Source organism: Prinia subflava, chromosome 8 (genome assembly GCF_021018805.1).
Source record: "Prinia subflava isolate CZ2003 ecotype Zambia chromosome 8, Cam_Psub_1.2, whole genome shotgun sequence".
Classification (NCBI taxonomy): domain Eukaryota; kingdom Metazoa; phylum Chordata; class Aves; order Passeriformes; family Cisticolidae; genus Prinia; species Prinia subflava.
In genome coordinates, this window is record NC_086254.1 from 8,875,983 (window position 1) to 8,901,920 (window position 25,938).

At 40.5% G+C, this 25,938-nt stretch overlaps 1 protein-coding gene across 4 annotated transcripts in view; it reads left to right on the forward strand.

Moving 5' to 3' along the window:
* BRIP1 (BRCA1 interacting helicase 1) overlaps positions 1-24,689 on the forward strand; it is a 48,407-nt gene extending 23,718 nt beyond the window's left edge. For all 4 annotated transcript variants that reach the window (XM_063402840.1, XM_063402841.1, XM_063402839.1 and 1 more), the window contains exons 15-20: positions 6,922-7,081; positions 7,473-7,594; positions 17,331-17,443; positions 18,831-18,913; positions 20,139-20,456; positions 21,177-24,689. In XM_063402840.1, coding sequence (XP_063258910.1) covers positions 6,922-7,081; positions 7,473-7,594; positions 17,331-17,443; positions 18,831-18,913; positions 20,139-20,456; positions 21,177-21,967 — 1,587 coding nt within the window. In that variant the 3' untranslated portion in view covers positions 21,968-24,689. The remainder of the gene's footprint in view (positions 1-6,921; positions 7,082-7,472; positions 7,595-17,330; positions 17,444-18,830; positions 18,914-20,138; positions 20,457-21,176) is intronic.
* Positions 24,690-25,938: the final 1,249 nt, after the last annotated feature.

Sequence of the window (25,938 nt, forward strand, 5' to 3'; positions counted from 1 at the left end):
TCACCTTTTATTGTGCCGGAGTGTGCACATGGTGATCAGGATCTTGTTCATAATACAGAGGTTTTTCAGCGTGGTCAGGGTTTAGTTGAATTACGGAGTTGTGTTGCACAGCTTTGTCTGTTTAATTTTTGCCTTCTTTTTTCTTATTTCCCCTCAGTGTCTGTGTGCGTGAGCACAGATTTTACCCCACATTTCCCACTCTGTGTGGGGATCTCAACACCATTCTTGGTCCTAAATATTTGGGTTTATTTCATGTTCATTTCAAATTCTCCTTGAGAAAATAAGGGTGGTACTGCTCAGTGTAAAAAGACCTTTTCCATGGAAATTCTTGAAAATCACACTTCCATGGTTTTAAAGTTTTGTCCTTCAAACTCATTTTCTGCTGGGAAGAAATAGAGAGATGAAGTGGAAAAATCTCCTTAAATAGCACGGTGCCATAGATTTCCAGTGAAAAAATAAGTTTATATTTTGCATTGGCTCAGTCATTCAAATGAATGAATTTTAAATACCTTGTCCTGTGTTAGAACCCTCCCATAAACATGAGGAGGGGCTGTGAATCAGTCTCTTGCTTAACCTTTCATGAAAATCTAATTGAGTGCAAACAACTGCTTTAAATAATTCAATGGCCTCAGTTATTCTTGGCTGGTGGAGTCCCAGCCCAGAGCAGTGCAAATGTCTGGGTGTGGAGCAAAATTGAAGCTTTTCTCTTTTTTTTTTTTTGGTGAAAAATATGATTAAAATGACCTTTTCAAAAAGTGTATGGAGTGATTAGGAAGAAGAAAAGGTGAAATGTAAATTATTTCTGCCAATTGGGTAAATGACTTGTGGCCCAGAGGTGAAAATTCTTTCAGTCCTTCTCAAAGTGGGGAATATTTTTGGTGATTTTGATAAATGTGGTTGGGTTTCTTTGCTTGCTTTTCATCCCTTTTGCTCTTGTTTAGGAACATTGTGCTTTTTTTGGTGCTATTTTTAATAGTTTTAGGGTGCTAGGCCAAATTGATTTCAAAGGTTGGGATAATGGACATTAGAGTTTATTGGTTAGTTAGCCCAAATATTTTCCCTCCTTTTTTTGGAAGGAAACTCAATTTTCCTTTCACACCAATCCTTCCAGGCAGTTTGTTCTTGTCCCTTCAATCTTTTATTCCCATTCCATTCCTCTGTTTCCTTTCTTCCTTCTGTTGTTTCCTTTCTGTTCACTTTTAACCTCAAAGGCCCTTTTTTGTTGCTGTTGTTGGCTTTTGTTTTGGGGTTGGTTTGTTTGTTTTTTAACTCAGAGTGGAAATGGAATGAATTAGTGATCCTCTGTCCCCACATTGGTAAACTCTGTGTAAATTGTCTTTTTTCCCCAGAGTGAAGAGTTCCAATATTCCTGGAGCTCAGAATTCTGGGTCATTTGGTACCAAGTTTTGGCAAAGTTTTTAGTTCAAGAACTGTCAAATAACTTCTGCTAATTCTCTACTTTTCCAAACCATCTTAATCCTTGAAGAAATTAATTTAATAGCAACCTGTAATACCAAAAAAAGTGGGTGAAGTCTGCCCAGATCCACTCTCCAGGATTCCTTTGAAATAACAGCAATTTAAGGCCGTGTTTAAGCAATGCCTTGATTTAATGACTGCCCATGTTTTAGGATTATCACTAATATAGGGACGGTTCCATCCTTTCATAATGGAAGTAGAACTTTCATCCAGGTGATTCTCCTGGGATCTGAGGGATTGGAACAAAAACTTCCAGCTGGAGGTGAGCAGCTGACTCAGCAGATCTCCTCTGGAAGCTTTTCAAAGGGAATGCAATTCCTCTGGAATCAGAGCCATGGCAAAAACATCTGTGCCTGAGATCAGCAGAGCATTGCCTGAGTGGAAAATGTGATGTCCTCCAGCCTAACAGCTTCAAGGTGCAGAAGGGCCTGTCAGAGTGTACGGGGCTTTCTTTATTTTTATGTTTATTTTCACTGAAAGGAAGAGAGGAGGGAGCTGATGCAGGTGGAGGCTGAGTTGTTCTGTGATACAAAACAACCTGTACTTGGTTTTTTGCTGGCAGCCCCAATGGTGGGAATCGTTTTGTTGCAAATCAAGGGAAATGCATTTCTTCTCAACAGTTTCTCTGAATTTATGGGTTTTCAAAGTTTAAAACAAAAAATAAGCCTCTTTGTTTGGTTGTGCCACCTGTTATTTTTCTGGCAAGATACAAACACTGCAGAGCAATGGTTAGAGCAGCACTGGGAGTCTCTGTGGCACTTCCCATGTTGGTGGGGGAGATCAGAGAGTCCTGTTTGTGTCAGGGTCTTCCTTTTATTCCCAGGGGCTTCCTTTTATTCCCAGGGGCTTCCTTTCAGTCCCAGGGGCTCCCTTTCATTCCCAGGGGCTCCCTTTGGGTGCCAGGGGCTCCCTTTCAGTCCCAGGGGCTCCCTTTTATTCCCAGGGGCTCCCTTTCAGTCCCAGGGGCTCCCTTTGGGTGCCAGGGACTCCCTTTTATTCCCAAGAGCTCCCTTTGGGTGCCATAGGCTCCCTTTGGGTGCCAGGGACTCCCTTTCAGTCCCAGGGGCTCCCTTTGGGTGCCAGGGACTCCCTTTCAGTCCCAGGGGCTCCCTTTGGGTGCCAGAGGCTCCCTTTGGGTGCCAGGGATTCCCTTTCAGTCCCAAGGGCTCCCTTTGGGTGCCAGGGGCTCCCTTTCAGTCCCAGGGGCTCCCTTTTATTCCCAGTCACTCCCTTTTATTCCCAGGGGCTCCCTTTCAGTCCCAGTCACTCCCTTTCAGTCCCAGTCACTCCCTTTTATTCCCAGCTGGAGCACAGCCCCGTTGTGGTACCAGAACCAAGCTCTGGAGCAGCCCAGCTCCTGTTGCCTCAGCTCCTGTTGCCATCTCTGGAGTTTTGTGCTGCCTGCCTGCCTGCAGAACTTCTGTTTGACCCTTCAGACACGTTTCCAGCCCACTGGAGACACACTTGGATTTGAAGCAGTGCTTATTCACAAAGAAAATCCTGGGAGCAAACACAGGGAAAAGGCTTTTAGATCAGTGCTGGTCCCTTGGGGAGCTCAGACTTTTTGCAGTAACAGTGGTGCCAATACTGTGATTTTTATTAAGAAAAACCTAATGGCTCTTTCTTTCCTCTCCTCCAACCACCTGAATATTTGAATAACAATGAAACAACTTCATTTCATGACACAGAACCAAGATTTAAAAAAGCAAAGTTTGAAGAAGTGGGGTTATTTTAGAGTCTAATGGCAGATTTTTAAGAAGGGTTACAAGATGTTTGTGGGAGTTCTGTTCACCTTGAAATACCTTTTGTCCAGTTATTGTATAAATGTGGGGGAAACAAGACAGCTTGTGGTGTTACAGGTGCACAAAGGACACAATGCAATTGCAATGATAATTATTTTAAAATAATTAAGAGTTGTTTAACTACCCAGTAAAGTCAGAGCTGTTTGACTCTGCTGTCAGCTGCTTCTTAGGTCATTAGCTTTTTGTCCTGTACTACTCTGGAGCATCCTTGGATATTTTCAGGAGTTTTGTTGCTTCCCCAAGCACTTTTGATTATTTCTGTGATACCTTTTTTCCTCTGCTGACAAGGAATGATCCATTTATGATGTGAATGAATGCTAAAATATTTAAGAAATATTTTATGTAAAGAAATCAGCAGGACAAGAGCTAAAATAAGCCAGAGTTTTTCTGTTAGGTCTTCTCTCTTCTCAGCTATTTCCTACTCCACAAATTCCTGTCAGGAGGTGATGGATCCTGCAGGAAAGCACATCCCCAGATCCTGAATTAACTCCCCAAGTTTGATCCAGTGGTGCAAATTACAATCAACTTGCCTTAGGGTAAAATACATTAAACAAATCTCTGGGTTTGCTTCATGACCTGGGAGCCCCCTAATGTGATTTTTGGCACTGTGGAAGACAAAGCAGCAAATGGAAAAGGGCAAAGCTTCTCCTTTGTGGGCACACAGTGCAGCAGAATGGAAGGAGGTGGTGACAAAACAGCTCCCCCCATCCCCAAACTTCCAGAATATTCCACAAACTGCTTCAGAAGGGGATGCTGGCATAGATGGATGGCAGAGCTCAGCACCCAGCTCCAGTTTTTATGGATCATAGCTCACAGGTGTCTTTAAATTGCAGAAAGGAATAAAAGGGAAAAGCTATCCCAGCAAACATCCCTCAGTGCATGGGAAGATGACAGATTCTTTCTAACAAGATTTTCTGCTCTCTTGGAGGAAGACCATTTGTTAATAAACCATTGGAGAATCCATTTTTAAGGGATTTAATAAAATATACACAGGCTGCCTTCCAGTGCAGGAACTATTATTCCCTTGGGTAGGAGGAGTGACTGACTGGGGGCATTAATGGTTCCTTCCTGTGATTCCTGGCATTAGATCTTGCTCCCATTTGCACTTTTCCAACCCAAAGTGAAATTATTTTTTATGAGAAACCCGCACTTGGTTCCTGGCTCTTCTGAGGCATGTGTGTGTTCTATATTTTATTTATTTGTATTCAGTCAGCTCCATAATTCTTGTTGTTTTAGTGTCTGTCCATGCCATGGCTCCTGTGTTTTTGTGGATACAAGGAAAGTTTCCATATCTAGCAAACTCCATTAATGGAAGAGGTAATAGCTGTTGTGTGAATTAAATGAATTGCTCCATTCTGGCCAAAGATTTCATAAATAATTCCCCTATTTCCATCAAAATCACGGGTTTTTTGTTGTGATGGTTGCTGTCAATGAAACAAGAAACCTGGAGCTTGGTCCAAGGGAGACTTGCCTGGAGAGGCTGGGGAACCCACAAAGAGAAAAGATGTTTTCTCAAGAATTTGGATAAAGGTTTTCTCTTGCCATCTTTGCAGTTCTGAATACGAATTTTACTTCTTTCAAATATGGGAGGAATACAGTGGAACTGAGGGATTAAGGAATTTTTGTGAGGAGTCTTGCCCTCCTGGCAAGAACCTTTCCTAAGGGTGTGTTGGTGAGAAATACCTCTGGGTGGGATGAGAGGAGAAAATCAGGGGTGAGTGACCCTTAGAAGTCAAAGCCTGCATGGTTTTATCCATGTAAATGTGAAATTCAGCTCTGCCCAGGTTTGTGCTGTGTTCTGTCCCTGGCAGTGCCAGGAGCCAGCTCAGCAGGGATTGCTGAGCGGGGCCCAGGCAGCCCCAGCTCCACAGGAGGAGGAGCAGGGATGAAATCTGGGAAGTGAACGATGTTGCAGTCCCTGGCAGATCCCAAATGGATGCACTCAGAGCCGTAATGTGCTTGGTGCTTTGCTTTCCCAGAATTATCTCCACATCACATCCAAGAACTGAGGCCACAGCAGCAGGCTGCGAGGGCAAGATGGACACTCATTGCTCAGCCACAGGATTAGAACCTTGAGAGAAAAAGAGATTACAGACAGGATGCTGCCAGGAAATGACAGAGCTGGCAGGGAAGGGGACAGACAGGAGGACAGACACATTAAACAGAGATGATTTATTCTGCAGCTACAGCTGTGTGTGGGGGAAACTGTTCCTACTACTCATCACTCACTCTCTCTGTGCTTGCTTGCTAATGGTGTCACATCAGTAGTAAAGCAAGAGTAATTCCCTGAGCAGAGGCTGGGACAAAACAGCGAAAATGCAAATTAACAGCATTTATCCCCTCTTGTAAGGAACTCATCCAAATTCTTCATGTCAAAGAACGAGTTCAGATCTTTAATGCCGAGGACATGAAAAATGCAAAGGGCCTTGTAACCAATTTCCTATAAGTTCTCAAATGTGACAACAATTAGTTGTCATTAGTTCTGCTTCACAGTAGCACTTACGCTGTGGATTTGGACACGGGACAGAGGATTTTGGGAACAATCACCCATTCAGGATCCTGGCGCTTGGCTGGAGTGCACTGGAAACAAGTGGGCTGCAGGGAAGGGATGCTGTGGCTTTTGGAGGAATGAAGCAGGGCAAGTGCAGGTTCCAGATGGAGCAGTTTATGGAGCCTGGAGCAAAATATGGAAAAGTCTTCAGGAGGGGAGTGAGGGAGGTGCAGACACACTGAGAGCGCAGCCCTTATTGCAAAATCTGTGAGTTTAAAGCTCGTCTGTGAACCTCAGTCACTGCATTAAAGATCTCTGAGCAGTGAAATAAAGGACTGAATTCTGTCCCTTGAATTCTGTCCCAGAGCTCCCTGGTTCACTCTGGGGTGTGAATGCTTTGCCTTTGTCTCAGGGCAGTGCTGTGCACCTCAAGGAGGGACTTTTTGCTCCCTGACTTGATAAAATTCAATGTAGAACTTGATACATTTGCTAAATGACCCTCACCCAGCTGACTTCGGGTTCTGTGCTAATTTTAAGCTTTGATTTCTGTAATGCAGCATTTTCACTATTTGCATTAAAAGTGGGACAAGTTTATTTGTTTGGGAGATGTGAACATGTTGTGACTTGGAGTGAAACGTGCACAGTTCAGAGTGTGGTAGGTGTAACAAATGATGGGTTCTTCAAGAAGCAGAGGAGGCTGATAAATCCTGCATCAATATTTCCTCCCCCAACTTCTCTATGTAAACTTTCAAATATTGAAATATTGTGGAAATTTAAGATATAAAGACTGGTTGCAAATTAATTTGGAATTTGTTTCTGATCTTACTTAATAAAATACAGGTAAATTCCATTTTTCTTTAGCTGATATTTCTCTACTTTGAAGAATACCATAAGATGCTCTTTAGTGACCACTGTCATAGATTTAAAGAGTTTTGCTTTGACAACTCAAAAACTCTTCATGATTTCTACTTAGCAAAATCAGTGCCCTCCCTGTTTCCCAAGTGCTGCACAGCTGAGGTTCTGTACATGGTAGGAAAACTTGCATTTACAAATACAAAACTTGAATAATATAACTTCACTAAAAGAAATATCTTTGTGTGCTTTTTTTGAACAGTTCCAGTGGTTGACACGGATTTTTCTATTGGTTTTCAGATGCTGGACAAGTTAAAGGATCGTTGGATACACACTGGCTTGTGGAGAAAGCTGGAGGATGTTAAAACAGTCATTGCAGAGCCCCAGGGAGGGGCCAAGAGTGACTTTGATGAGCTGCTGAAAATCTACTATGATGCAATCAAATGTAAAGGAGAAAAAGGTACATTTTGCAGCCATTCCAAATAGTTGATGCAGACTCTTCAAGTACAATTCAACATTTTGTTGTAGATGCACATTGTTCCTGCATAATTAATTATCCCTGTGTTATGTAAATTAATACCCTGCATTAAATACCCCTGTATAATGTAAAATTATTTTGCTATTTGATGGTCGAAATCAGAATATTCTTGATCAAAGTATCAGAATATTCTTGATCAAGAATATTCTTGGTTTGATTAACTCAAATATTCTCGAGTTAATCTCATCCCTCTAACAAGTCTCTATTTTTATATCCACTCACCTTTTCCAGCCAGTGTTATATTATAATTATAGCTGTTTAAAAGCTTTTGGGGACAGTTTCTCCTGGATTAATCTGTGTGTTCCTGCTGCAGATGGAGCCCTGCTGATGGCTGTGTGCAGAGGGAAGGTGAGTGAGGGGCTGGATTTCTGTGATGAGAACGCCAGGGCAGTGGTGACCATCGGAATCCCCTTTCCAAACGTGAGGGACCTTCAGGTAGGACATCACTGCAGAGCTGCCTTGATTTTTATATCATCTATAAAACACTAAATATGCACAAAATACCATTTCTCTGTGTTTACCTTTGAACTTATTTCCGTCCCATTTGAATTCTTTGAGTTACAGGTAAGAGGTGGAGCAGCTTTAAATACTGCTTTAAATAAGGCAGGTTATTACAGCAACCAGGTGGAAAGATAAAGATTGTTTAATTGTTATTATTTTACAATATAACTGTGTATGTCCCACTGCTTGCACCTTTCTAATGCCATTGCCTTCTTTAGTGTAATTATTTAGTAGTGTAATTATTATATGTCCCACTTGAGCACAGAGTGGAACTGGAACCCTTTCCCAAGCTTGTGCTGCTTTATTAGCTTGAAATTTTGAAGCATGAATTTATGACACAACGTAAACTCTTCCTGGATACTGAGGACAGCACTATTTGGAATATTCAAGCTTCGTGTAACTTTAGGCAAACACTTGTAAGCTCCTTGTAAAAATAGCATTTTGAAATGGCTGCAGTTAAATAAATCTGAAAGTATTTGTGTTTTGCAGGAGGTGCTGAAAGCAGCATCCTGTTGCACTGCTGTGTAATTGCCCACCTCAACACTTCCTTCCTTTGGACTTGAGCAGGGCTTGTCTGAGAGATGATGTTCCATTAGAGCAGGCACTTCAGAGCTGAAAGGAACAGAAAGCCAATAAATACAGAAAAGTATTTTTCTAGGCTTGCTGCTTACTGAAAAAAAAAGGTTTATTATTGGTTAGTTTGTAATTGTAAATTGGTTGGTCTGTGCCACTGCTCCCAGTCACTGTCACTGCCCTGTCCCCTGTGCTCCTCTGAGAGCTTTAGGGACTACTCTGTGCAGCCAAGAAACAAAGTGAAGGATCACAGGATAAATAAATACCAGGAGCAGCTGGATTCTGCTTCTCACTAATGCCAAATCAAACAAGAAAATCATAGGTTTGCACTTGAAAGGCCAAACAGACTCAGCTCTGGTTTGAGAGATGTGTTCTGAGCTTAAGTGAACAAGCAAAGGCTTCTTTGTTGTCTGCAGCGTGTGCCTAATTCCAGCCTTGCTGGGAAAAACCCACATCCTACAAGGACCAGGGAGGCTGTGTTAGTGCAGTTCTTCCAATGTTTGCAGAATTCCTTGGAGCACTTATTCAGCCACAACATTTTTTGTCCTACTAGAATATAATGCGCTCTACTGTAGTGTAAAAATTCACATTTAAAGAGTACTCAGGCTCTTTTTTAGAGTTAGAAATGCTGGGGTTTAGGGGCATGTGCTGACAAGGTGTTTTGGAAACCCTTAGTCTGTTGTATGGCTGGAACTTTATAATTAATGCCAAATGATTTCCTGAAAATCAATGGGTTTGGGTTCTAAATGATACAAAACGCGGTTGAAAAAAATGTGTTGTGGGTGAATTATCTTCACAGTGGATTAGGATTTGATTTTACCTTGAATTCAACCAAGTATTTCAAATAACAGAATCACAGACACTTTAGCCCATTTCTGATAACTCTATTTTAAAAATCAGTGTGCTGTTTCACTATTATTTTTAATTAGACTGAAAAAAACCCTTAAATTTTTCAGCAGGGCTAGAAACAGTAGCTGCCAAATTGCAAGCAGCTCGAGGTCTGAGTGTGTCTGTTTAGAGATGGGAATGCCCAAAGCTCTGCAGTGATCAATTCTGGATGAGAGCAGGGCAGGCTCCAGTCTCTCAGCACCAGATTTGCAGAGCTGCTGCATGGCAGGATGCTGGAGGAAATGGGCTTTATTTTAAATGTCTTTATATTGAACAAGGTTTTGGTTTTGCTCAAGGCTTTAGGGTTATCAGATCCCCAAAAATTCTGGATTAATGCTCATTTTTTTTACCAGCTGAATTGCAAGAAGGATAAAGTGAAAGGAAAGTCACTCTGAGGAAGGGTATTAGTACCTTTCTAGAAATAGAAAAGAAATTTGGAAGATTAAGCATCTTTTTTAGCTCAGGAAAGGAATTGGAATTCCCAGATGAAACAGTTGAAGTTTAGAGAGTAATTACACACCATTTGGTTGGTGTTTCTTTGGGTAAAACCTGGAACTTCTGGGGAGGACCTTGAGTTTTCAGCAGACATAAAATAATTCAAACCACAGTGACACAGCTCAGGTTGGACTTAGAAAATTGTGCATCTGTGGCTCTCACACAGCAATGGGTGCTCAGCAGAGGCACCAGAGGAGGAAACTGATAAGGTGATTAATAATGACATCCCTTTAAAAATAGGAAATGCAAGTGATTAACAATTCCCTTGGAATAACCACGAATTACATGCTTCTGGGATTGGTTTAAATCACTAAAAATGCTTGGCTTCTACATGAAAAAACACTCGAATGTCTGCTTTTTGGGTTAATAAAAGTCCTCTTAAGCCTCAATTCCATAACCCCTTACTCCTGCACAGAGCTTTGACTTGTGTGAGTAATCCCTGTAATACTCGCAGCACTGAGCACAAGCAGCAGGGTTTGTGTGATTGGACCTTTGGAGAGCAATATTTTATGTTGGCAGTTTGATGTTGGCTCATCTCCACTAACAGGACTTGTCTGTGATCAACCTGCTTTCTAAATATGTTTTATGATTTGTAACTTGATTGAGCTGTAATATTAGAGAACATAAATAATGTGACAGCAAGGGATGGATAATCCCACGTATGTGTTATCTGATGCTAACATACTTGTAATTAACTCCTCTTAGATATTTTGAAGTGTAGCATTTTGGATCCAGGCATCAGTCTTGGGCAAGGAATTCATTGTCAAGCATGATGAATAATATCCAATTTTAGTTTTTCCATATGTTTGTCCTAAATATATGCCACAAATCCTGGTATTAAAGGGCAAACATTTGAATTCTTTAAGTAACTGTGTGCTTTTATAAATTCCAGTATTTTCTGTGGAGGCTTTAAAGAGAAAAATTTCGTTTCACTTCAACATTTTAGGCATATTGTATCTTAGATTCACTGCTTTTCACAAAGAGAAGACTCTAAAACACTTTGTCAGGGTTAGGGAGAAAGAAATGATTCAGGCTCAGAAGTAGGACCTGATTATAAACAAAACTGATTGAAGAAAGAGGCCAACCCCCTAATTCTGTGTTATTGCAAAGGGTTTCATATTGCTGAAGAATCAGGTTGCTAAAACAAAATAATATAAAAGAAATGTTCAAGGATTGCTCAAAGCCCTGGTGCTCTCAATGGTAGAGTTTGGCTCGAGTAAAGCAGGAAAATTTATTTCAGAGCCAAAAATGACTTCTTTGGCTGTGACCAGGATTTCCTCTGCCTACCTCTGGGACCTGAAAGTAGAGGTAGGAAAATCTGATTTTGGAGCCAAGTGTGACTTGTTTAGTTCGAGTCATAATTTACTGTTCTTACCTTGGGGAGCTGAAAATAAAGAGCTCGCTCCGAAATGTTGATAATGGGCAGCTCTGAAGTGCAGCCCCTGAGCTCCCCTGCCCAGAGAGCTTTTCTGCACTTCCACCTCTCCAGATGCTTTTGATCGTGCCACAGAAGAGTGAATTAATCATGGAACAGCCAGCAGGACTTACCAAAATACGGCAGAAAATGCAGAGAGTCAAACTTTCACAGCAGCAGATGTGCAAGGCCAATAAACTGGGGAAGGCTGGGAGTTCTGAGCAGTGGCACTGCTCGAGTTTGCCTTTAATGGGAATTATTTCCCATGGCTGCCATAGGGGAATATTTCCTTTATTGTTTCCAGTATCTGGACTTGTAACACGAAGGAAATCATCACTTCAATTACAATTTTCTGGGCTTTATGTAACTCAATGATAGGAAAATTTTGCAGCTCTTTGGCTGAAGTTTCTTTGTCTCCTATCTCCACAAATTGAGATATTTTGATCATTTCAGAATAATGATGTGTTTTCAGTATTGAATTCCTGATCCTTATGGAAGTTTTTAAGCCTGTATGTTTTGTGTCCCTTGGTGGGAGAAAGAATATTGTGCTATCTAAGTGATTGCTGAAAAAATTCATTTCTTATTTACCCTATTGAGGGAAAAGCAAGATTTCTAAGAAAATTATTGTTAATTTAATTTAAATTATTATTATGCTTAACCAGAGTTGGGCAACATCCCTTGCACTGTATTCATTTCATCTTGCCTTTGTCTCAGTTAAAATATATATTTTAACTTAATAATAAAGAAATATGGGCAAAAGCAGTACAGAAAATGGCATTTTGTGGGGAGGTTGTTGTTGTGTTATATTTAGTAGAAAATTCCCTGTGAAGTTAAGAATTTTTTAGGGAGAGAAGGATTTTAATTTCTTCTTTAATCCAGAACTGTGAGAAAAAATTCCAAATAGAAGTGGAGAGCAGAAAACCATTTCTGGAACTTCCATGGGTGCTGTGGTAGCACTGAGACACCTAAAAGCCTTTTTCTCCCACTTTTCCACAAATAACAATGATTATAAACAGCCCGAGCCATCCACACCCTTCTTGCATCCAGGAGAGATTGTGTTAATTAAGAAAATGAAATGCTTTGCGAGGCAGAGTTTGTGGGAGCAGCTGTAAATGGTGTGGAACAGGAATTTGTGAGTTCAGTGTGACACTGAGGATGGCGTTTCTGCCCTGCTGCTGCCAGGCTCAGGTCAATACATTGATCACAAAACCCTGAAGTGAAATAAATCCAGCAAATCAAAACTTCCCCTCTGCCTTCAACAGTTTGCTTTTCTAACCCAGACAAAACAATTTCCCAGTGATTTTCTTGTGTTTCTCTTGTCCTTAGCAGGTAGTGGTGACCTTTCAGGTCTTGCTTTGCTGTCAGGGTGTGTGGAGCTCTGAGAGTGACCCTCTCACCGTGGGGTGAGCGGCGCTCGCGCTCCCCTCGTCTCCGCTGCTGCACCTCAGGGGAACCTCCTGGATTCCTTTCACTTCTGCTCGGCTGGAAATGGATTGAATTTTCTCTTCAGAGCAGAGTTTTGGTTGCGTTAGGTTTTAATCAAGTCGCTTGTTTGAGTCCCTGGGAGCCCGTGAGGCTGAGATGAGGCCCGGGGTGAACGTGCCTCGAGCTTTGTCACAGGGAAAGCTCCGGGGTCTGGGGGTGCCGTGGGGTGGAGCTGGCAATTCTAAAAGTGTTCAGTGCCTGCAGTGTTCCATAAGCTCCCCACCTCCCTCAGACTGGGATTCAGGGGAGAATACTGGGCAGGATGAGAGGATTTGAGCTGTGCACAGAGCAGGAGGTGCTGCTGGGCTGCCCTGGAGCTGCCACTTCTGATGGACCAAAGATCTTTGGCTTATTTGACTTTACCTTGAAGCCATACCTCATATTTAATCTTTTGGGTTTTGGGGAAACAAGCCAGCAGTGTTTGTCCCTATTTGGCTTATTTACCACTTCATGCCATTTTTTCTATCTCACTACCTCTCTAGTTTTGATTATTTCTCCATTCACATTGCACTGTTCAATCCCAGTATCTTTCCACATCCCCTGTGAGACAGAGCAAGCCTGAGATCTGGATTGCTTCCTTCCTTTTTTTATTCAGTGTTATCCAAGGAAGGCAGTTTTGCTAAGTGCACACAGAAATTTTCAGGCAGAAAAGGTCACCTGAGCAATCTCGTGTAGCAGCATCCTGATGATAATTGATAATTGATAATTGAGCAGTACAAATATTGATCATGTCTCATTCGCAGCTTGGGGGGGTTGTTGCTGTTCCATAAAGAAATGCAGTATTTATATGTGAAAATAAAAGTGTTACATTTGTTTCTAGTGACCTTATTTAGTTATATGAACTCATTAGAATGACCTTAATAAATTATTTTAATCCACAGAATCTAGTAAAATTCAGCTAATGAGCATTTTCTTATTCCATATTATTTATATATTAACACTGCACTTGGAATGCTTGGAACATTTAAAGATAAAATCCTGCCATAATATCCTTTTCCTGTGGGTTAATAAATGGAAATATTATGTTTAGGCATGGCTTTGAGTGGGTCTGTGAGGGGTGAGGATGTTTGAAGCTTGTTCTGTGACTCACCCAGCTCTTTACATCTGCATTATTTGTCTTAAACCTCCCGGCCCTTGTTACTGCTTTTGAAGTGAGTGAAATGCTGCCCTGTTCAACGCTGCTTAGTTAAGAATTTTCAGATGTAAAAGAAAAGAAATGGGTTTTCATGTCTTAACTTTCCTGCGCTCACAAACTTTTATGGTTCCTTGGCATTCGTCAGGAGGAAAGTAGATGGCAAGTGTGTTCCTGAAAAATTCTAGTTATTGCTATTTCAGGTGGAAGAGAGACTCTAAGTGGACACATGAGATTTTTAGGATGGGAGATTTGCTTAAGAAACATTTTTATGTCTTTCTGGGGATGGAACTGGGGAGTGACCACCTGGTAATTTTTCTGCTTGTTTGTTTTTAAGACATGGGGAATTAATAGATGTTAAACATGAACGTGTCTTTAAAAATTTTTTTTGGATGATGTGAGCCACGGTCTTTGTTTTCATTACTATTTTTCCTCTCATAAAACCAGAGAAACAAGTTGAAGGAATGGCAGAAAACATTTCTGTCCATTTTCTGGTTTTTCTTTCCATGGAGGAGGGTGCTGGGGAGGGAAGGGCAGGAGCTGATCCAGGTGTGGATGTGCCACCTCCACCTGTCCAGGCACTGACACAGGCCCAGCTTCAGTGGCCTTTTCCAGCTGTTTTCTCTTCCTTTAACCTACCAGCAAAAAAGAGATGTGGGGCCTGGCTTGTTAAACAAAAAAAATTCCAATCTGTTACTTTTATTTGTTCCTAAAAAGCAAAATTTGCATTCGGCTCAGTGAAGTATTGCATTAAAAATACCCCTCAAAACTTTGCCAGATGAAGTAAAACCAAACACAGTTTGTTTTACTGATTTAAATTGCACAAAATAAACAAATGGGCTTAGCCCATTCAACCTTCATGTCGTGGTACTGGCAGTGATAAATCAATTTACAGTATTCTGATTGATTTTTCTTTAGAAATAATTGGTCCATAAGAGATTGATATTTTATACCTTGCTGTTAAATACTGTTTGTTCATTCTGAATAAACCTGGTTCAGCCTGGTGTGTTGCTGACAGGCTGCAGATTCTGTGTGGGAATTTGCAGGTTATTTTGGGGTTCAAAACCAAGCTGTAGTTTTTGAGTTCCTCTTCTCAGCTTTGTGCCATGAACTAACTCATATAATCCGTGATCAACACAGTATAAATCAATTTATATCCTGAATAAGTCTGAGTTTCTTCACGTGAAGGAACATCACCACAGGTAACTTATTTTAAAATTTAGCATAACAAATGTCATTTCATGTTGTTGTCATTGGAGAAGAGCCTCCATTGCTAATTCTGTTTGAAAAATACACTTGAGTTGTAGCACAAACTGCCTCCAAGTATCTTTGCAAGCCTTTTAAAGAAAAAAATTGTTCATGGCATTTATCTTTTTTCGCTGCTGTTTCCCAGTTAATATTGCAGAGTGAAAGATGTCGAGCTAATTAAGCATTAAAAGCAGGAGAGGTTTGCAGGTGGAACGTGGGGAGATTGGAGTGAACGTGGCTGTGCCCGTGACCTCCCAGACAGATCAAAGCCTAATCTGGGTGACAGCTACAGGATGGCAGAGCTTGCCAGGGGCCTTGTGCAGCTCTTTGTCTGCAAATCCTGCCCCAGAGCTGGGAGGATGTTTTTAAGGATGAACAGGTAAAAGTAAAAGGCTGTCTTTTGACATTTTAACTAATCCCTTCTAGCCTGTGCTTTCCTGCACATTGTGGATATTTGCTAGCAGGAGGCACTGGCTTTTTCACATATGTAACATGTCAGCTTGAATCTGGCGTGGGATTGACGGGGGGGAAGGCAGCAGTGCCACGATGAAATGGATTCTGATTGCATTAAAATGACAGGCCCTGGCCTTTTACCTGCAGCAGCCTCCCCCTGCACGCTCAACTCTGACAAAACACAATGGTCATTTCTGGTAACCCTCTTCAAATTAATATCAGGAAGTTTTAAAGATACGTTGCACACTTAGAGCAAGGGATTGGGGTTAAACCCCCTCAAACTCATGGGGTTTTATATTAAAAAATGGGGTTTATATAATTTAAGCAATGAAATGTCACTGGTGGCGTGCAGACAAGCAATAAACTTGATAACACTGACATGTATTAGAAGAATGTGGCAGTAATGGATTTTATTTAGATGATCTGACTGGTTTGCATTTTACTGCTACATCTGTGAGTTTATGCACATGTTTTAAAATAATGTCATTTTTCAGCCTAAGACACAGGAGCAGTTCTTCCAACACTGTTTGCACAGTCTGCTGGCAAAGTGAGGGGCTGGCAAACCTCCACTTGTTCCAAATGTCCATAATCTTACTGATAACAAAATCCTTCAAAAAATAAATTATTGTAAAACTGACCAGGACTGGAAGACAAATGGAAAACATGCACAGAGTGTATTGTCAATGGTTATGTTTTAAAGGCTTCAGTGATCTTTTCCAACATCATTCCTCATTTCCGAAGGTGAGCAGTACCCTTTTCTTTCTCCAGGTAGTATTTCAGTTTGGAGAAATGCACAGATAAAGCCAAGTTCCTTTTTGAGGAATGGTTTAATGTTCATAAACCATTCAGAAGAAATCATCTTCAGTTTGGAAAATTACAAAGGAAACCTCACATGCCAGTCAGTAAATTCTGAGTGACTGGAACAAATATTAAATCTGTGAAATCAAACTGAATTTACTTTCTGGCTGTAAAGATTGAATTTGTAAATTTGACAGGCAATTTAAAGGGCATAACTACAGAAAATAAAATTTCTTATCCAAATGCAACTTGAAAGTTACCTGTCAGAAGAGGTTAGAAGTCTGCTGTTTTCTCTCCTGAAGCGTGTCCTTTCACTTGTCAGTTTAGAAAGGTTAATACTGTACAAAAGAGCAGCAGAAAGACCCTTTTTGGTGTAGTTTTGTGCTTGTTTCAAAAAAATTCAATTCCCCTCACTGAATAATAATAATAATAATAAATCCTTTTGATATAAATAATGTTGTAATGCCAGTTGTTCCAGTTCAGAGCAGGCAGTGTGTGTGATTGGGAAGGGCAGGCAGGGGGTTTCTTGGACACTCCATTCCAGATTTGGAGGCATCAGGGATGTGTTTTTAAAAGGGGAACGTGTTTTTCCCTGCCTGATCTCCCTGTGAAACATTTCCAAACCCCAGGAGGTGATGCCCAGCTGGGAATTTGCCTTGGTGTTGCTGATTCCTGTCCTTGGGAGAGGCCCCTCTGTCTCTAAAGCTCTTCTGCAGCTCCTGTAGGGGAGGAAAAGTTGGATTTGCTGAACCCTCACTGGGGAAAAGCAGGGTCTGGTCCCAGCTCTGGATGAGGAGTGGATTTGTGATGAAGGGATGGATGGGGAGCTCCAAGTAGGGCATTTCCTTTTGGAAAAGCCAATAAATGTGGGCTTTGGAGCCCCTCTCCCTGTACCTGCTGTGGGGTTCTTTCACCTGTCTGAACAGTTTATCCTTCTCTCACTGGCACAGAGATTTGGATGAGTGTGTGGTGCTCATGTCAATACATTTAAATTATTGGAACAGGTCGCAGCTAAGGGCAATTTTAGAAGCCAGAATTGGCTAGTGTACAAAATACAGAGTTGAAAAGCTGAAGCACAATTTATATATTCTCTTATTTAATCAGTGTTTGCTTGTTTTCTCCTTTTAGAATATCTCCTTTTCAACAGCATTAATAAATCAGATATTTTATGGTTTCTCTCTTAGGTTGAATTAAAGAGGAAGTACAATGACCAGCACAAAAGTACAAGAGGCCTTTTATCAGGGAGTCAGTGGTATGAAATTCAGGCTTACAGAGCTCTCAACCAAGCCCTGGGAAGGTGAGATAAACAAAACTAAAACGATATAAATTTGTAGAACTTTTTTAGGGAGATCTTTAAGGATTTATTCCCCACTTTTAGCACAATGGGGTAAGTAAGGCCAAACCTCTCATATTGCAAATTTTGTCTCTTGAGCTGCTCTGTGCTGACAACTCTCTGCTTTTCAGCCTGTTGTGCACTTGAGCATTGTTATAATTCAGAGATTTTTTTCATTCATAACCCACTTCAATTTAGTTGAAGTTTTATTGCTCATAGTCCAGATATACAGGAAATAAAAAAAGCACAAACAGAGACAAATAGTCCTTGAGCTTTAAAGCAAATGAAGATCCCTAGGACTTTTCTAATGCTCTAATTGTTCACACTCTCAGTGGGCTCAGAACAGTTGTTTGATATTTAGCCTACAAGTGTTTTTGAAAGGGAGAAATAGCAGTGGGGTTTTTCAGACCTTTGCAAAAGGTCAATTCAATTATTTTGCTCACTGATCTCTTCCCAGATTTAGAAGAAGTGGTATAACTTCCCTTTCCTAGATGGAAAAATTCCCCCAAATGTTATTAACAGGGTAGAATTAATTCATCCTCCTTTACCAAAATTTATCATATAAATAAAGATGTCATCCATATCTATCATAGATGCAGCTGTCATGGATACAGAGCCACAGAAACAGCAGCTGGAAAATTCTTATTTGAATTAGTCCTAATTCAAATGTGATGACACAAATGAAGGCTTAGAGAGAAAATTGAAATTGTAACATTAGGAAATTTCATTGTGGATTCTTGTTACAGACCTGATTTCTTGAATTCCTCTTTGGAACAGAAAAGCATTAATTAAAATAGCTTAAGAAAACTCTCAATTGTGGAATACCAATAGTGAAATAATAACTGTGAAATCAGCATGAACTTAAAACAAATTTTAGTGACAATTATTGTTTAATTTATCATTTGAATGGTCTAAACTTGAATGGAGAAATAAGTTTCCATAATGACATAAAGGTACAAATTCCTTATAAAACCATGAGAAAAACCCTTGCTAACCTGAGATGTGGGGAAGGATTGAGATAAAACCAGAACATTCCACCAAGCTCTGTAATATTTACACTGCCCAGTTAAGAGTGGGAAACAAACACTGTGGTTTGATTGGCTGTTGAATATTTGTGTATTTTATTTTTAATTTAGCTGTTTTCATGCCAATTCAACAACTGAAGGGAAGTGAAGCTTCTGTGACATCCCTAACAATTTTTGGTGCATACAGTAGAAGAGCTGAATTATACTTCCTGTATAATTTTGCATATTCCAACTGACTCAGGGCAATCCCTGTTTCCTAATTCCCACAGATTTTTGCTGTGTGCCCTCTAATTACAAAAAACCTCTTTTTTCCCCCTCTCTTTTAGGTGTATAAGGCACAGAAATGACTGGGGGGCTCTTATTTTAGTTGATGACCGCTTCAAGAATAACCCAAATAAATACATAACTGGTAAGAGGTGAAAATCTTTTGGGGAAACTTCCTAATGTTGAAAAATACTGAAAACTGAATTACAGAAATGTGATTGTACAAATCCAGGTGGGTAGGAAGGGTCAGCATGTGCCACAACCATGGAACAGAAATGGAACTGCTGAATATTCAATATACAAGTGGCTTTTGTTTCTAGTTTTATACTGGATAGAAATAAATGCAGATGAAATTAAAAAGATCCTGCACACAACCTTAAAAAAAAATAAAAGTTAGAAAATAAACTGCTTGGGAATGTGTTTTTACCTTTGTTCCTGCCCTTTTTGCTGGGCAGGGCTGAGCCCATGCTGGGCTTGGTCAGCAGGTGGAGCTCAGCTGCTGCAGTTGAGTCCAGCTCCTTCTCCATGTGCTTGTACTAAAAATACATCCAAACTGAAAATACATCCAAATTATCGAAGAAAACACAAGAAATTCATAGAGGAGCACAAAAAAGCCATACATTAAAGACTTGGTAAGATTTCTTTCTCTAAAAAGTAAAACTTCACAGAAGAGTGAAATTCTCTGTTGTTGTGGTTTTGGGGTTTTTTCCTTGTTTTTTTTTTAAATTGATATTCAAACAATATTTAAATGTTCAAAACCACTTTCTAAAATCAAGGTAGTTCAGTTTTTACTTGACCCCTGTGTGCTCCAATATCATCTAAAAAACTGTTATGCTCAACACATCTGATATTTAAGAATTTTAAATATCATTTTAATAGAAGCAGGTTATAATAAAACCTGTAGCTGTAAGACAGTTATTCTTTCTGAGACAAAGTTGTAAAAAGCTTCATTATATTCAAATTTTTATCAGACCCTGTTAATAAGATAATAAATAGCTGCACTCTGTGTAAGTTGCTTTTAAATAATTGATGATAACAAGCAGAATGAACACCCAGGCATCAAAGAAATATAATGATGTTTGTGCAAGGCAGCAGTTTGAACCCAAAAAGAAGACTAGTGAAAAAGGGGAAGGCTTTTAATAGAAAAAAAGGATATTTTGAGTTTCATTATAGAATACTGCCATTGAATAAATCAAGTTCCCAGCCCTGGAAAAGAGGAATTGTTGTAGCTTCACGAGCAAATCCCTGAAATCTTTGAGACTATACCCACACAGAAATATTTGCCCTCTTAGGGTGCTGTTTCCTGATGTGAAATCCCTGCTGGAGATGCTTGGTTCTGACTTTGGAGTGAGATATTTCTTTCCCCTCAGGATTATCCAAGTGGATCCGGCAGCAGATCCGGCACCACGGCAGCTTCGGCAGCGCGCTGGAGTCGCTGCACGCCTTCGCCCTCAGGAACCAGGGCGGGGGGGACCCTTCCCCAGAGCTCAGCACTGCACCCCCTGCACACCCCAGGGACCCCTCGCAGGGCTCCCAGCACGAGGCCACCCCTCCTCTGTCCCCAGAGGTTCCTGCTCAAAGCCAGGAGCAGGATTTGGGCTCACAAGTTCATTTTCCTGCAGCCGTCGGCGCAGCTCCTGCCACAGCGTGGGACCGGCCAAGCGACAGCACGGCAGCAGTGCAGCAAAGTATGTTCATTTCCACTGGCAATTTCTAATTTAGCAATTTCCATCTCTTTTGGAAGAAAGAAATGGTTTTTTAAAATTACAGAAGTGCTATAGTGGAAAATGATAATTGTTCGCAAATGTGGAGGAGCTGTGCTCAGCAGACTGAAATTAATTCTCCTTCCATCTGGTTGTCTTAAAAGAATAATCTTTGATAAGTTTATAGTGCAATCAAAAATGTTTTCATTTTAATTTCTTTTTCCATTGAACACTCTGAAGATCATTTAAAATTTATTTGAAACACATCGAGATTAACGTTATTGCACGTTGAGCCCTGGTTCAAGCCACATCTGTTGTTTGGCCATTGCTGAGACACCTTCCATGTGATCTCCTCTAGTTCCAGCTTCACAAGGAAAAGCCACCCCTAAATTTTAGGAAAGGTTCTGATTTCAATCAAGAAGGAGGTGAATAAGATAAGAGCACAATATAAAATATTACAAATTGCAAATCCAGTTATATTCTACCTTTACGTGCCTGTTAATTTATTCATTTAATATACAATTAATGAATAAATTATACAATCCCTGTGCTAGGATAGTTATAACATCTGGGCTTTTGTTTGTGTTATTGTTTTTAATGAATGTTGTAAAATCACTGTAAACCTTCTAAAACAGTGGTAATTCTGATGTGCTGCACATGCTGTAAATCAGATACAATTCATTTGTGTTTTGTGATTTATCACAGGTGACCAGCAAGTTGATGTGGAGAGCCATAGAGGGAAACATATGGGCTGCACCCCCCAAATGCCAGAAATGAAAATAGAGACAGAAAAAATGAATGGTTGGGCCAGTGCTGATGCTGTGGAAGAGAATTGCTGCTCTGAACCACTGACTTCAACTCCTGTGGCCAAGAACTGCAGGGCCACAGCAGGCAGCAGGCAGGAGCCTGTGAGCAGGCCCAGTGACCTTATTGATCATCTCAATCAGTGCCAGTCATCATTAACTGCAGAACACAAACCAGAATCGTGGTTGGAATCAGCTCATTGTTCAGGTCAAAGTGCTGGGGCTGCTGAGGGACATCCTGGGGAGCTCCAGCTTCCAGCTGAGCCCTGCAGGGAGCTCCCTCCAGCAGCAGGGACAGCTGAGCCTTCAGCAGTCAGTGAGGAGGAGGAGGAGGATGAGAGCATTTACTTCACCCCAGAACTCTACGATGAGGCAGACCCAGAGGAGCAGAGAACTGAGCCCCCAGTCCCAGCCTGTTGCACCACTGGGAATGGGCTGGAATGTGGGAACTCCACAGTCCCTGCTGATCTTTTTGCCACCAGCACCTCAGAGACTCAGAGTGGGACTGAAAGAGCTGAGGCTGGCAGAAATCCCCGTGGAATTCTGGAGGATGTGAGGAGCAGGGACAGTGCAGCAGCAGCAGAGCAGGGAGGATCTCAGGAGATGGACACCCCTAAAAGGAAGCTCAGCCTTTCCAGATCCCGAAATAAAGGTGTGTCATCCCTTCTGCTGGGCAGCAGTGGCACCTGGTGACAATTCCTGTGGGAATTGTGGTGAGCAGCCCTCAGAACAGCACAGGGCAGCCACACCTGCCTTGTCCTCCTGGAACAAAAGCTCCCCTCAGGCTCCATTCCTCGTTATATTTTTGGGTTTTCACTGGGAGAGTTTTGCAATGTGCAGTTTTGTAGGGATAGAATGGAGATTCTTCATCCTGGGTTCATGGCTAAAGGACATCATGGCTGGAAATTCTGAACAGAAACCCAAGTAGGATCTGACTTGGAATTATTCGTTTGTCCATTACAGATTTAATTAATCCATCATTAAATACAGTCAAATGATTGGGTTTTTCCTCAGAAAGCAAAACACCCATATAACCAAATTGTGCTTTTCTGCATTTGCTAGATTGGGGTTTTTTTAGGAAAACATACAGAAGATTATCTTTGCAGATCAAGTCATGGATAGATTGAGCCTAAATCCCAAAACAGGTGTATTCTTCAGTATTCTTCTTTGATTCCTTCCAATTTCTTTCATCAAAATGTCCAGCAGGAGCTGTGCACATTCTGATATTTGATGAAGATGAGAAGCTTCTTCAGAGAAAAAAAATGAGGTTTCTTTAAATTTTCCTTTTTCATTTCTGTTGGTTGGATTCTGTGTTTATTCATATCAAAACCTGTTCTCATTTCTATGTCCTACAAGCACTTTTTACATGTGACATATAAAATGTAAATTGTACTCAAAGGTCTTTGAATCTCACCCAGTCTGTTTTTTTGAAGTATTTTAATGTTTCTTTTATTTACTGCAATGAAAACAGCCAGGATTTTTCAGTAATAAAACATATTGACTATTCAAGAAAAGATTCTTCATTGCCACCCTATGTTCCTATGAAGATGCAGGATTTTTGCAGTCTAAAGATTGGTTCATATTTTTGTTTGAGAGTAGAAATGAAATTATTAACTGCTCATTTTCCATAGAAGTTCATCTAAATAATATTTTGAATCCTTCTCTACAGAGCTGTGAACATGCTCATATCAGTAGGATTTAAATTATGCCCTTTCTTTACACAACAAATTCATCTTTATGAAATTGGACACTTTGCAGGAAAGTCGAATTTCTTTAACTGCAGTATTTGGCATAAGGCATTTGGTTCAATTTTTGCAATATTGATGATCAAGTTTCTGACACATCTCAAGAGAAATATTCTTAATTTCTCTGTAAATAGTGCTGAATTTTCTGCTGGTCCCTGGCCTCTGGAGCTGTCCTGGCAGGTGCTTTGCACATCCCCAGAATCCATGGCTGGATCCTCAGGAATCTCAATCCTCACTTTTCCTAAAGCAAATCTGCACCAAACCACGTTGGGCATTTTTGTGTGTCTGAACAGATAACAGAAATCACTTAAGCTTTGTGACTTGTCTGCTCATCCCGTGGCCCACAGCCTCTTATTTGTCTTTTCAGGAGATTTGTCTGTCTTTAAATCCATAACATTCAAAAAAAGAAGAAAATCCATCTCCTTTTCCTTATCTGGAGCAGATTGTTCCTTTCTTGAGCTTGTGGTGCCTCTTCCTTTGATCAGAAATCCTTTATGGCAGTGCCTGCTCTATGCTAAATCACACTCATTTAAACTTTTAATCAAATTATTTCTAGAATATGTATTGAAACATCAGCACTTAGTGCTATGATTTATTGAAAAAAAATTCAGTCCTCTAAAAGATCAACAGGTGGATCAAACCCCTTTGTGTTCTGCTGGGTTTGGGAGGTGAGGGTGGACTGTTAATTTGGTGTAAATTCATTCTTAGTTTGTCTTTATATTTAATAACTGTGTTATTTGGTATTTTAGAAGTAAGAATATTCTTTATAGGTAATATATTTATGGTAGTTCTCAGAATTAAATGCTGCCCAGCCTGCAGATAGAAGGGAAGTCAGTATACTGAATTTCTTACAATTATTTCTTTGAATTTATCACACCTATCAAGGCTAAATTATTGAAAATTCTTTTCCTACTTTGATATAATAGCTCAGTATAATCTCTGTTGCCTAAAATAATAACAAAATCTTGAATTTATTCAAGGATTGAAAGTTCAGAGGAGATGCAGCAGAAGGAAAGCTGCCCTTAGGCAAAGTGGCTCCTCCCGAGAGAGAAAGGTACCACATCCCTGGATTCAATTCCTGTTCTGAGTGGCTGCTGAGTGTTAAGGTGCTAGGGAATTAAGAATATTATATCATTTTTCCAGTGAAATAATACAGTGAAATAATTTCTCCCTGATACGCAGAGCTCTGGTTTATGTACTCAATAGATACTTTTGTTTCTCGTGGGAAACACAAAGGCACCAACCATCCCAAGCTCCTTTGCAAAATTCCCAACAAATTGATAGCCTGCAGTGTTACAGGCTGTAAAATCCCTCATATTTTATAGGAGTGTTTCTATTTAAGTAAGGTTAAACATTTTTAGCACGGTGTATATTGAATTATTAACTAATATAAATGATAAACATCAACTCATACTCCTTTGAGTATTCCAGAGTCCTGTATTTCTCTGGAGCAGTTTTGATAGATTTCATTTTATTTCTATTTAAATGCTTCAATCTGCATAATTACTGTATGCAAATCAGTATTTCCATGCATTTGTGCATTGTTAGAAGGAAGCACAGAGCCAGCCTTGCAGGAAGGGAATTCACTGTGCAGCCTGTGGAGCTGAAATCCTGCCCAGAGCACAGGGTAAGATCAGCTCTTCATGGGAAGGATGGGATTTCTCAGCCACCCTTTTACTTTCTCAATTTTGGATGCTGAAGGGATAATTTAGAATTATTAGTTCATTTCTGCTGTGGATTTGGTATCAGGATAAATAAGACCTGCAGAAAGGCTTTGAAGGGAGTTGTGACAAGAAAAATTATTTAAAATAAGTGATTTTTTCTGCCAGTTTTCCTGATTCTTGTGGTCCTGCCACACTAACCTGTCTTGAGCTTAACTCTGATATTTGAGAGTTAACTGAAGGCAGCTTCTCCTGCCATTGTGGGAGGCTGGAAGGAATTATTTGGAGCATAGTGGCCCATTCATTGGGGTTTGTTCCTTCTCAGGATTAGGTGTTAATTTGCTACCAGTTGCTGTGAGAAGTTTGGTAATACCTTGGCACAGTACCCCAGTGAATCCCGTGCATGTTTGCATGGGATATCAAAAGTCTGCCTGAAAATCCAGATAATTACACTGCTATTCTTCAACCTACCCTGTATTAATTTGTTTTTAGTCTGCTGTGACACATTGTACAAAGTGGGGATGAGCTGCTTTTGGAAATTGTTTGTGTTTTTGTGAGGCACTTTAATTTGGGAGTGTCTAAAGGCCGATAAAAGTAACAGCAGCTCTATTTTTTAAAAATAAGCTTCATCTTCAGGCCATGTGTGATAATGACCTGATTACGAGTTATTCTCATCAGTTAAATGCAGAAACAATTAGAGATGCTTCATGCTCAGACAGTCTGGATCTGATGCAACCAAGAAAGGACAAATCTCTTCAGCAAACCAAACCTGTGCCTGAGGGACAATGGGAGATATTCCACATTCTGGACCTATTTAAACCAGGCCAGTTAGAAAAATCCACTCTGGGCAGGCCCAGGGCACTTCTTGCCTCCCTGTTTTCCCAAAAGAACCTTTAAAATTCGGGTAATCTCATCCAGAACCTTTCATTCACTCCCTGAATTTATCAGTATCATCACATCCCTGGTGCAGAAGCTGTGAAATGGAACCACGGTGCTCAGGAAAAGCTCTCTGAGCTACAGCAGTGTCTGCACTCACCACCGTGGCTGTTGTCAGCAAGAAGTTTTATGTTGTTTAAACTGAACCTCAGATGCCAGTTGATTGAGGAAAGTTAAAAAATCCGAAAATGAAAAATAAATGGCTTTATTCAAAGTGGATTCAAGCTCACTGGTCGATTTGGGAGTAATAACAAGGGGAAAATTATCTGTTGAAAAGTAAATTTTGGACACATTAAAAATTTTAAATAAGGCCTTCTTCCAA